The 13,382-nt window shown below is 39.1% G+C and overlaps 1 protein-coding gene across 1 annotated transcript in view; it reads left to right on the plus strand.

Annotated features, from left to right (window-relative positions):
* Positions 1-1,578: 1,578 nt before the first annotated feature.
* The window catches only part of TEX10 (testis expressed 10), a 266,721-nt gene continuing 254,917 nt past the window's right edge, over positions 1,579-13,382 (plus strand). The window contains exons 1-2 of the mRNA XM_053714474.1: positions 1,579-1,943; positions 6,260-6,975. Coding sequence (XP_053570449.1) covers positions 1,764-1,943; positions 6,260-6,975 — 896 coding nt within the window. The 5' untranslated portion in view covers positions 1,579-1,763. The remainder of the gene's footprint in view (positions 1,944-6,259; positions 6,976-13,382) is intronic.

The following is a 13,382-nucleotide window of genomic DNA, read 5'->3' on the forward strand; positions in this document are numbered from 1 at the left end:
GAAAAATACATATATGTCAGGGTTCTTATACAAAACATTTCTTTAAAGTAAAGGTCGATTTGGATGATTTAGTGCCAGGTTTTTAATAAATGTATTAAAAACAAGGGCACTTTAATTCATCAAAATTTACATTACACTTCTGTTCTTCAAAAACTTACCTTTTAATCCTGTCATCCGCTACAGAGCCGCCCGTTGCAAGCCCTCTTCGCGGGTCCAAAATGACGAATCTGGCTTCCTCCAATCACGGCGTTGCATCAGGCCATGATTCCCCTGGGGGGAAAGCCGTGATTGGAGGAAGCCGGATTCGTCATTTCTGACGTAAGAAGAGGCTTCCGACACCCGGGGGACTCTCTGGAGAGGCATTCAGGATTAAAAGGTAAGTTTTTAAAGAAAAGGAGTGAAATGTCAATTTTGATGAATTAAAGTGCCCTTGTTTTTAATAGGTTTATTAAAAACCGGGCACTAATTCATCCAAATTGACCTTCACGTTAAACAGCGCTGAAAACTGCCATGACATATGTATTTTTCATGTGTCCCTTTTTAAAGCGGCAATATGGTCACCCTAGTTAGAACGGAATAGAACGCATTAAAAGGTTAAAAAAAAAAGAAGTCAAATGAAAGAAGTAAACTTAAAAATTAACAGATTGTGTTAAAATCCCCACTTGTTTTAAAAACATATGAAATAGATCTTCCAATAAATGAAGATATAAGGATCTAATGTATGATAACTATATGTATGGCTGATCTATAAACAGACTATTGTTTGATGGAAATGTTTAAATCACTTAGGACTATATGAAGTAAAACAATATCCACACCAGTTCAATGTATATTTATATATTGTTTCAGACTTGCATAAGGCTTAAAGGGGCAGTCTAGCCAAAATTAAACTTTCATGATTCAGATAGGGCATGCAATTTTAAACAACTTTCCAATTTACTTCTATTATCTAATTTGCTCAATTCTTTAGATATCCTTTGTTGAAGAAATAGCAATGCACATGTGTGAGCCAATCAAACAAGGCCTTTTGTGTGCAGCAACCAATCAGCAGCTACTGAGCATATCTAGATATGCTTTTCAGCAAGTGATATCAAGAGAATGAAGTAAATTAGATAATAGAAGTGAATTAGAAAGTTGTTTAAAATGACATGCTCTTTCTAAATCATGAAAGAAAAAAATTGGGTTTCATGTCCCTTTAAAGTCCCTAACCTCTGCTCTTTAGAGACGTCTGCATTACTTGGCATAGCATAAAAAAAACCTTCTCATTATTTTGATGAAACAAATTAGGATTTTCCAAACAGTAAATACGAACACGACGCTGCTATTGAACTGGTAGTAGCAAAAATTAAAGCATGTTTCCCTATCAGCTTTCATTTATCAAACTACATTGTGGCAGATAACAGTTTATATCCTTTATCTGGTACTCGATTCATTACATTAGGAAGGTGATAACCTACAGAAACAGCGCAATACTTTTGCGGATATCGCTGATAGAATATTTTTGGATACAACTGGGTACCGTAGGAGCTAGTAGTTCTGTGTTTTTGTGATCCGGAAGTAGTTCCTTACCTTGTGGGCTGTACGTCCTAATGCAGCGCAGTGACTGAGCTTATTGCATGAGCGCTGTGGTCAAACTAAGCGCGGCACATAATAAAGTGAATGGCATGATCTAAGCGCATTGCGCTGTAAGGAAAGCAGCTTCTGTATTAATACCGATAAGAAACACTGATCTCACTGCGAAGATCACAAGATATATAGTCAAGATGACCAATAAAAGAAAAAGGCAGGAGGATTTCCAGAAAGTGAAGCTGAAAGTTGGTAAGAAGAAGCCCAGAGCGGACAATGCCACTAATACCAACTTCAGGACAAGGGCTATACACCTGAGCGAGCAGCTAAAGGAGGACCCTACACTGCCCACAAACAAGAGGAAACTCAACATCACGGTATAGCACAAATTTAATTTCTATTGAAATATCTGCTATTTCCTAAATGTTATGTAAATAAGTTAGATCTTTAAATAATAACATTCTCTAACTTTACAACAGAATATAATATATATATATATATATATAATATATATATATATATATATATATATATATATATATATATATATATATATATATATATATATAAAAACACGTAAGGGGACTGCACTCTCATACCGGACCGGGTACACATCCCATGACCCTGCAACATGCTCAGCCCTGGGTGCTCATTGGCACTCACAGGAAGCTGTGCTGCTCCCAGAGTCACACGCAGTCAACCCCAGACATGTCTGGGTGCAAGAACCATAGGGAAAATTACAAAACAAATTAATACAACACACAGAGAAAGTCCAGCACTCACAAGCTCTCAGCTAAGATTTAAAAGCAAAAATGGAAAGGTTAGTTACCGCATCTGGCCAAATGGGACAAGCTCAGGTACCACGTCAAAGTCCTTTCCAATACCTGGGACCCTAAAACGGCCACACAATGCATGCTCTCAAATCCAAACAAACTGGGAACAAGGGAAGGGTGCACATGCTTATGTAATCACCCTAGACATATACTAAACACGGAAGGGGACTGCACTCTCATACCGGACCAGGTACACATCCCATGACCCTGCAACATGCTCAGCCCTGGGTGCTCACTGGCACTCACAGGAAGCCGTGCTGTCCCCAGAGTCACAGGCAGTCAACCCCAGGCAGGTCTGGGTGCAAGAACCATAGGGAAAATTACAAAACAAATTAATGCAACACTCAGAAAAAGTCCAGCACTCTATATATAGTACTGTGCAATTAGGTTTGATGTTTTAGTAATGGTATAATGACCATATATAATTATTTATCAGTCAATTTATTAGAATACAAACAGAAAATTCAGGATATTTGTATGCAGTATTAAAAAAAACCCCCAGCTTCTATAGGCTAAAGTGGCAAGTATTTAGTGTGGCCTCCCCTTCCACTTGAGCAATAGCAGGAACCTTGCTCTCATAAACCTAAATGGAATGGAACCCTAATTAATGTCATTGCTAACACCTGTATTTGTCCTACTATTTCATGTCAAAATGACTGCTGTGAAAAAGGTCTATTAGACCAGGTTTGTGCAAGACTTGCTTGAAGATTACATACACATGTGGTATGAGTTTAATTCATTGGAAGCTTGCTATTAAGACCAACTTTCAATCACATCACCCCAAAATGCCAAAGATCACAGAATTTTACAGACATAAAATCATACTTTTACCTCAGCAAGGCCACACTCAAAGGGAAATCAGCAAATAAACTGGAAACTCAAGATGTGGTATTCAAGCTGGTATAAAGAAATTTGAAGAATCAGAAGAGGTCAAGGACAAAAAAAGGACTGGAAGGCCAAGAAAATGTTAAAATCTGATGAGAAGTTTCTCAGAGTTAGAGAGACCGTAAGAAGTCTAGCAAGGACCTGGCTCAGCACCTGGCAGCTTTATCAGGATTCCAAGTTGACCCTTCTACAGTCCGTAGAAGCTTGAACAGGAATGGTCTTTGGTTTGCAGCCAATAAACCTTTTTTTCTGAAGGGGAACAGGGTGACTTGGCTAAGATATGCTAGCGCTCACACAGATTGGAATGAAGATCAGTGGAAAAGAGTATTAGAGTATTATGGAGTGATGAATTTAAGTTTGACATTTTTGGGTCCAATCGTCAACAATATGTTAGAAGAAGAGTTGGAGAGCTATGGAAGAATGAGTACTTGCGGCCTTCATTGAAATATGTTGGAGGGTCTGTCCTGGTTTGGGGTTGCATTTCTGCCAGTGGTGTTAATGATATCGTCTGAATTGATGGGATCATAAATGCTGAAAAGTACAGACAGGTTTTAATTCATCATGCCATTCCTTCTGGAAAGCACACTACTAATGCAGTGAATTATTTGGAGAAAAAACAGTCGATAAAACACTGACAGTCATCTACTGGCCTCTACAGAGCCCATAACTGAATATTTTATAGAGGCAGTATGGGATCATCTGGACAGAGTAAGAGAAATAAGACAATCTAAAGAAGAACTCTGGGAAGTGCTGAAAGAAGCCTGGTATAATATACCAGACGATTACTTCAGAAAACTTCATGACAGTCTCCTCAAAAACAGTTCAAGATGTGCTTAATGCCAAGGGAGGTCACACTAAATACTTACTTTTGCCTGAAGAAGCCATTTTGTTCAACAAATTTTGTGTTTTATATATTTTGTTACATATTTGATGTATTTTCTGTTTGTATCTTAATAAAGAGACTGAAAAATAAATATGGATGGTCATTAAAACTTTGCTAAAACAACAAATCTAACAGTACTGTGTATATGTATTGTGTTATATGGACCTGATGCTCACAATGTCATTATATTGTACACATAATTTTCTTTTATTTGAAATACAAAGAATATTGCATTCAATAGCTTTAAATATAATACAAGGCTTGCATTACCAACATTTTACTTCTAACTATCATTAAATATTTCACAATTTTCTTTAGACAATGTACATGGAACCACCTCCTTCTTTTTTTTTTTTTTTTTTTTTTTTTTTTTTCTTCATAGTTCAGAGAGCATTTGTTTTACTTCTGTTATCTAATTTGTTTTGTTCCTTTTGGTATCCTTTGTTGAACGCATACCTAGGTAGGCTTGGAAGCTGCTGATTCGTATCTGCACATATATGCCTTGTGATTGGCTCACCCATGTGCATTGCTGTTTCTTCAACAAAGGATACCAAGAGATTGAAGCAGATTAGACAATGCAAGTAAATAGAAGTAAATTAAAATTATGTGCCTTATGGCTGGATTGCTAATTTAGAGAAGTGTTGGATACAAGTATTTTGGAAGTGGGCAGCCCTGAGGGGGGTATAGTAATAGAATTACTACAGAAAAAAATAAAATTGTCCACAGTTGTTGTTGATGAATGAACCACATATAAAATATTGCATACACTTATATGATTTTAGTAACAGTAAAATTTACAATCACTTTAAGGAGCCATCAAAAATGTTTAGGAGCCAGTCATACCTTTTTTAAATGTTGTCCTAACAGCGCTGGGATATTCCATGCTGTTGGATGGCATGGAACGTTCTACTTTTTTTATTTTTTTGGTCGTCCTGCACCCTCCTCCTTTTAGTCTGTGGAAAATCCGACTGGAGGGGGCGTGCCTAGCATCGTAGGTAGTTCCCCCATGATCCAATCCCGGCCTTGAATTCATGTGATTTGCATTGCTGATCGCGTGATTTCGTTTTGCAAGCAAGTGTTTACATTGGAACTTTGTTCCCATCTTAATCATTTGGCCCTGGCATAAAGGGGTTAAGAGCCAGACATGTTTATGGTCCGACATATGTAAAAAAATAATAATCATGTATTGTATTATAGTATGATGGAAACATCACTTTTAAAGTTATATTATTCTGGTAACAAAAAAATGTTTGTGCCCAGCATAACATAATACACATATTTGTAATATATTATATTTACACATTAAGATTGTGTTTATATTAGATCGGAACATTTTGTGTGCCACTGGCACCTGTCTGAGATTGTCAGATGCTGATTGGTGATACTAAAGTGTATGCACCAATCAGGGTTTGAGTAAGTTTTTGGAGCTGGTCTAGTTGTAAGAAAATACCATCAGGAGCTAAAATGTGTTATCTTGATGCATTGCAAACTTATGCATAACATTATGTTGGGACCAGATTGACCAATTTTTATTATTGGTTTAATGTCCTTTTAAAGTGATTTTTTCCCCTATATTATAAAACAGTATTTGGTACACCCTAAGATCCACAGAGCCAAGACCTTTGGGTTACAATCTGGGGCATCGCCACATCCCTAACAAAGCGAAAGGGCGATTATAATAATAAAAAAAAAAATGCTGTTCTCTAATCCATTAGAGTATGTCATTTTAAGGCTGATAACGCCCAAAAATTGATTAAACAGTAGAAATAAAAATGCCACTGATCCAATTGGCAGTGCTAGTTCTACATCTGAGTTGTGCAACTAGCACTGCTGATTTGGATCAGTGTTATTTTCCCCACATGACCAGCAGTGCTCTGTGAGTCCTGAGCAGCATTTCTACTGTGTGTTTAACCTATTTGAGCATGCTGGGAAGTAAGAATGTTGCAAAATTTGCATTGCTTTACAGTTCAGGGGCATAAACCACTTTAAAGGCATCTTGAATATTGTGTGTATGTGTGTGCGCATGAAAGTCCAGAAAATATTTAGGTTTGAATATATTAAAACTCTTCTGTATTTTGTCTTCTCATTCTAGGACCTTCTGTCACAAATGCATCACTACAATGCAGGTGTTAAGCAAAGTGCCCTGGTTGGTCTTCAAGAACTCTTGTCTACTCATCCTTCAGTTATTGACACACACATCTCCAGTATAATGAGTGAAGTGGCTGCTGTATTTACAGACAAAGATCCAACTGTAAGACTGGCTGCTGTTCGTCTTCTCCAGTCTTTGGCTCCCATGATCCCGCATGACAAAATTGCCCCCTTCTTCCCTCTTGTAAGTGCCCACCTCTCCAGTGCTATGACTCATATTATAGAAGGGATACAAGAAGACTCATTAAATATCTTGGACGTCTTGTTAGAAGAGTACCCAGATCTGCTTACTGACCGAAGCAGCATGTTGTTAAACAATTTCTTAGAACTCATTTCCCATCAGAAAAACTCCAAAGAAGGGAAGAGTGGAGATAAACCATCTGCATGGACTCTGTCTATAAATCCCAACAGAAAGGTTACATCACAAAAGTGGAGATTAAATGTTCTGGCCCGATTGAAAAAGTTTCTCCAAGCCCTTGTAAAACAGGCAGCGAATAAGTTACCTGATGGGGAAGAGGTTTCGGAAAACACAGAAAGTGGTATGTCCTGTAGGAGACCCGTAGATATCACGTGGACAGAACATGCAAGTGGTCAGCAACCTGTTCAACTATATGATACTGCTGGAATCCAACAAAATATGCATTCGTCATTCAGATTAAGGTACTAAGGCTTAAAAAAAAAAATCTCATCTGTTTTTAGTCATTCTTTCCGCCCCCCCCCCCCCCCCAAAAAAAATGTTTGTACTGTTGACAAACCCATGAGCTAGCAAAATTATTGTACAAAGTAAACACACTCACGATCACTAAAACACACCCGCTCATGCACTATCTGTATATCTCCATGTTGTAATATCTATTCTGAGTTTGTACAAAAATGTTTGGATAATAAATGGCACAAAAGATAGTTGTCATACCCTAAAATTACAATTTACCTAAATAAATAGTGTGTGTATATATATATATATTCAAAATAACAAGAGCATTGCATTGAGCAATGATACTTTTTTATGGGACTAACTATACATTTATAATTATAATATGACATTTATTATGTCATCTTATAAATGTATAGTTAGTCCAATAAAAAAAGTATCATTGCTCAATGCAATACTCTTGTTATTTTGATATCTAAATCTCTGGACTAGCACGGCTACTCCAATAACTGCCTGTGACTCTGGTGACAGTGCAGCTTCCTGAGAGTGCTGTTTTGCACCCAGGGCTGTGCATGTTACAGGGTCATAGGATGTGTACCCGGTCCGACCTGAGAGTGCTGACCCCTCCTGTGTTTTGTATGTTTGGGGAGATTACATAAGCCTGTGCACCCTTTATTTTTACACAGTTGTTTGATTGTGAGCCTGCATTGTGTGGCTGTTTAGGGACCCAGGTTTCTGGAAGAAACCTTGACGAGGTACCTGGGCTTTTCCCATTTGGCCAGATGCGGTATCTAACTCTTCCATTGCTGCTTTTTATCTTAGATGTGATCTTGTAAGTGAGTGCTGGACTTTCTCTGTGTACTATATTAATGTATTATTTTTTTGTAATTTTCCCTGCCTGGGATTAACTGCCTGTTACTCTGGTGACAGTGCAGCTTCCTGAGAGTGCTGTTTTACACCCAGGACTGTGCATTTTACAGGGTCATGGGATGTGTAACCGGTCCGGCCTGAGAGTGCTGACCCATATATATATATATATATATATATATATATATATATATATATATATATATATATATATATATATATATATATATATATATATATATATATATATATATATATATATATATATATATATATATTTATAATACACATAATGTGTGTGTGTATATATATATATATATATATATATATATATATATATATATTAATATATTATACACAATTTGTTTGAAGTCTTAAAATCCTAGACACATTTCTCATTTAAAAGTTTTTAGCAGATCACTGGGTTCCCAGGAGACTGACACTTAGGAGACCCTAGAACATTATTCTGGTTGGACACGGAGGGGACTTTAGGTGTTGGGGGTGGGGAGTGAGGGGAAAAAATTACATAACTAAGTAGGGCTGCCACTAATGATTAAATTAAACAAAACAAAACAACAAAACTGTTTGAAAGAGGTAGATTTCACAGTTTATAACATTCTGTTATTCATTGTTTCAGAAATTTTGCATTGAAATGCAAAAATGTCAGCATGACCACATGCTACAGGCTGAGGCTGGCTCTCGTTTTGCAAGCTATCAGAGAAGAGGCGCTCAGGTGGTGTTGAGGTGCCTGAGATGCATAAGTAGGGTTTTTGCCAATTTCACCAAGGTGGGATATTTATCTTTGTTAGCTCTCCACCAATGCAAGGGACCTCTTAACAAAGTAAATATAACGAGAAAGAAAGTCCTGAGTTCAAAAGTAGATTGAATGCCATACTTTATTGGATGTGAGCCAAAATGTGAAGCAAAGTGCTCCCTGCTTCCCTGCTATCTGATGCATTTCGCGCATGCATACATGCGCTTCATCAGAGATGCCTAAACTTCATTCTAACATAAAAAATATCTTGAATAGCTATATGCAATAGTAAATAACCAGCTATAGGGTTAGGGAAAAAATATTAGTCTGCTAATTATTGTGCAAACACAACTGCACATCATTTCAAATAACTTCCACAAATCTAGGGCTAGGTGTAAATAACAATATTGGCACTATATCATGCAAAGCATAGTCCCAAATCATCTGATTTAATATAAACAAATATAAATGATGACTATTATTTCTGGGTTGCACATAAGCCAGGAGTAGTTGTAAACTTATACTGTCCTTAAAAAAAGTGAAAAGTAAAATGTCTGTAGACGTCCTTTAGGCTAAGGGCATAACCATAAAACACAATACCATGTGCTGGAGTTTATTGGAGTGAAGCAGCTGGTGCCGTGCACAGACCAACTAATCGATAATGAGATTCGTTGACAACTATTTTCATAATCAATTAGTTGTCGCAGCTCTGTAACTAATAAACACCTAACAAATTATTTTTTAAATATGAAGCTGCACAGTATGTTAGAAAATGCTTCCTAGTAGCAGAGCAGCAATTTCATACATTCTCTTTTTGTGTTTGTTTTGCCTTTTAAAAAAATATAGCAATGCAACAAACCCCGATATACCAGGTGAGACTTTAACACTGATCCTGTCCCGAGGGAAAAAGAGCAAAGGCATAGCATAATGTTGGGTACCCTGCAAAGGGACACTGCAGATGCCTGGGAAGATGAGAAATAGCAGATGTTTGGTCCTTAGCAGGAAGTGGGAACAAATGCAGCACATTACTGGGTCCCTAGTAGATTTTCACTGTGGAGTACAAGGAAGAGGAGATAATTACACTGTGCAGCACATTACCTGGTCACTAGTAGATTTACACTACAGAGAGCAAGGAAGAGGAGATAATGACACTGTGAAGCACATTACCTGGTCACTAGTAGATTTACACTGCAGAGAGCAAGGAAGAGGAGATAATGACACTGTGCAGCACATTACCTGGTCACTAGTAGATTTACACTTCGGAGACCTAGGAAGAGGAGATGACACTGTGCAGCACATTACCTGGTCACTAGTAGATTTACTCTGTGGAGAGAAAGGAAGAGGAGATAATGACACTGTGCAGCACATTACCTGGTCACTAGTAGATTTACACTACAGAGAGCAAGGAAGAGGAGATAATTACACTGTGCAGCACATTACCTGGTCACTAGTAGATTTACACTACAGAGAGCAAGGAAGAGGAGATAATGACACTGTATAGGACATTACCTGGTCACTAGTAGATTTACACTACAGAGAGCAAGGAAGAGGAGATAATGACACTGTATAGGACATTACCTGGTCACTAGTAGATTTACACTGCAGAGAGCAAGGAAGAGGAGATAATGACACTGTGCAGCACATTACCTGGTCACTAGTAGATTTACACTTCGGAGACCTAGGAAGAGGAGATGACACTGTGCAGCACATTACCTGGTCACTAGTAGATTTACTCTGTGGAGAGAAAGGAAGAGGAGATAATGACACTGTGCAGCACATTACCTGGTCACTAGTAGATTTACTCTGTGGAGAGAAAGGAAGAGGAGATAATGACACTGTGCAGCACATTACCTGGTCACTAGTAGATTTACACTGTGGAGACCTAGGAAGAGGAGATAATGACACTGTAGGACATTACCTGGTCACTAGTAGATTTAAACTGCGGAGACCTAGGAAGAGGAGATGATGACACTGTAGGACATTACCTGGTCACTAGTAGATTTAAACTGCGGAGAACAAGGAAGAGGAGATAATGGCACCATGCAGCACATTACTGGGTCTCTAGCAGATTTACATTGCAGGGACCTAGAAAAAGATGACACCATGCAGCACGTTACACGGTCCCCAGTAGATTTACACTGTGGAGACCTAGGAAGAGGAGATAATGACACTGCAGCACATTACCTGGTCACTAGTAGATTTACACTGTGGAGACTTAGGAAGAGGAGATAATGACACTGCTGCACATTACCTGGTCACTAGTAGATTTACACTGTGGAGACTTAGGAAGAGGAGATAATGACACTGCTGCACATTACCTGGTCACTAGTAGATTTACACTGTGGAGACCTAGGAAGAGGAGATAATGACACTGCAGCACATTACCTGGTCACTAGTAGATTTACACTGTGGAGACTTAGGAAGAGGAGATAATGACACTTTAGGACATTACCTGGTCACTAGTAGATTTACACTGCGGAGAACAAGGAAGAAGAGATAATGACACTGCAGCACATTACCTGGTCACTAGTAGATTTACACTGTGGAGACTTAGGAAGAGGAGATAATGACACTTTAGGACATTACCTGGTCACTAGTAGATTTACACTGCGGAGAACAAGGAAGAAGAGATAATGACACTGCAGCACATTACCTGGTCACTAGTAGATTTACACTGTGGAGACCTAGGAAGAAGAGATAATGACAATGCAGCACATTACCTGGTCACTATTATATTTACACTGCAGAGACCTAGGAAGAAGAGATAATGACACTGTGCAACATACAACCGTGTCCCTAGCAGATTGATATTGCAGGGTCCCGGAAAAAAGGGAAATGGCAGTATGTGGCACATTAACACTGTGGGGAACCTAAAAGGGGAAAAATGCTGCAGAACACATGGTCCCCATTAAAACTGCAAGGATCAGGCATAGAAGAAAGAACTACATGACAGGGAAAGAGGAAATAACTCAGCGATGCAGAGGTGTCAACCAGACCCATAACAATTAGCACATTTTAAGCAGCATAATGACAGTAACTAACCTGGAATATCTTACATCTTTTCCAACTTAAAGTGACAGTCAAGTCCAAAATAAACTTTAATGTTTCAGATAGGGCATGTAATTTTAAACAACTTTCCAATTTACTTTTATCACCAATTTTGATTTGTTCTCTTGGGATCCTTAGTTGAAAGCTAAACCTAGGAGGTTCATATGCTAATTTCTTAGACCTTGAAGGCCGCCTCTAATCTAAATGCATTTTGACCGTTTTCACCACTAGAGGGCGTTAGTTCATGTGTTTCATATAGATAACTTTTAGCTCATGCATGTGAATTTACCGAGGAGTGAGCACTGATTGGCTAAAATGCAAGTCTGTCAAAATAACTGAAATAAGGGGGCAGTCTGCAGAGGCTTAGATACAAGGTAATTACAGATGTAAAACTTGTATTATTATAACTGTGTTGGTTATGCAAAACTGGGGAATGGGTAATAGCGGGATTATCTATTTTTTAAAACAACAAAAATTCTGGTGTTGACTGTCCCAATGAGGCATGAAATCACCTCTCTATATGAATGTCCTATTCAACATTAGTCAAATGAATGCTGAATCCCAAAAGAATGCACATGCACAATCTAGTGCAGTAGACCCAGAGAAAAGCACTAATTTTTTTTATTTCAATTGTTTTAAGTATGCATAAGTCATGGTTGCATAACGCACTACGGCTCCACTAAAGGACCTCTGTTAGGAAATGGGAGTTTAACAGATTCTGCAATTATCCCTTTACCATCTGTGTTCCCATTGTTCGGTGAAAATAAGCAGAATGAAGATGGGGGACATCTCAAGATAAAATGGTTTATCTGTTTGTATTTGTATAGAGATTTATACATCTATATAGATCTATAGAAACTAAAGAAGCAGCTTCTGCATATTAACCCCTTAATGACCGAGGACGTGCAGGGTACGTCCTCAAAAAAAAGGCAGTTAACGCCTGAGGACGTACCCTGCACGTCCTCGGTGTGGAAAGCAGCTGGAAGCGATCCTGCTCGCTTCCAGCTGCTTTCCGGTTATTGCAGTGATGCCTCGATATGGAGGCATCCTGCAATAACCTTACATGGCCATCCGATGCAGAGAGAGCCACTCTGTGGCCCTCTCTGCACCGGACATCGATGGCCGGTATCGTTGGTGGGTGGGAGCCGACTTGGGAGGCGGGTGGGCGGCCATCGGTGTGCCGTGTGACGTCGAGGGGGGCGGGACCGCCCGGGGGGCGCACGGACGCGCGCGCGTGCACGGAGGGTGGCGGGCGGGCGCGTGCACGGGGCGGGAGCGGGTGGGAACCGCTACACTACGGAAAATTAATAAAAAGTATAAAGTTAAAAGTGCCATAAGCACACAAAAAAAAAAGCACAAAAAGAGATCGTGGAGGGGTGGGGGGGTTGGTTTTTGTGTGGGGGGAAGCTACACTACAGAAAAGTTAAAAAAATGTAAAACAAAAACCTTTTTTCTTCTAAACTGGGTACTGGCAGACAGCTGCCAGTACCCAAGATGGCGCCCATTAAGTTAGAGTGGGAGGGTTAGGAAGCTGTTTGGGGGGGATCAGTGAGGTTGGGGGCTAAGGGGGGATAGTACACAGCAGCATATGTAAGTATGCTTTAAAAAAAACCCACCAAAAAAACAAATATAGCTTTTATTTTAGTACTGGCAGACTTTCTGCCAGTACTTAAGATGGCGGGGACAATTGTGGGGTGGGGGAGGGAAGAGAGCTGTTTGGGAGGGATCAGGGGGTCTGATGTTTCA

This window comes from Bombina bombina, chromosome 5 (genome assembly GCF_027579735.1).
Source record: "Bombina bombina isolate aBomBom1 chromosome 5, aBomBom1.pri, whole genome shotgun sequence".
Taxonomy (NCBI): domain Eukaryota; kingdom Metazoa; phylum Chordata; class Amphibia; order Anura; family Bombinatoridae; genus Bombina; species Bombina bombina.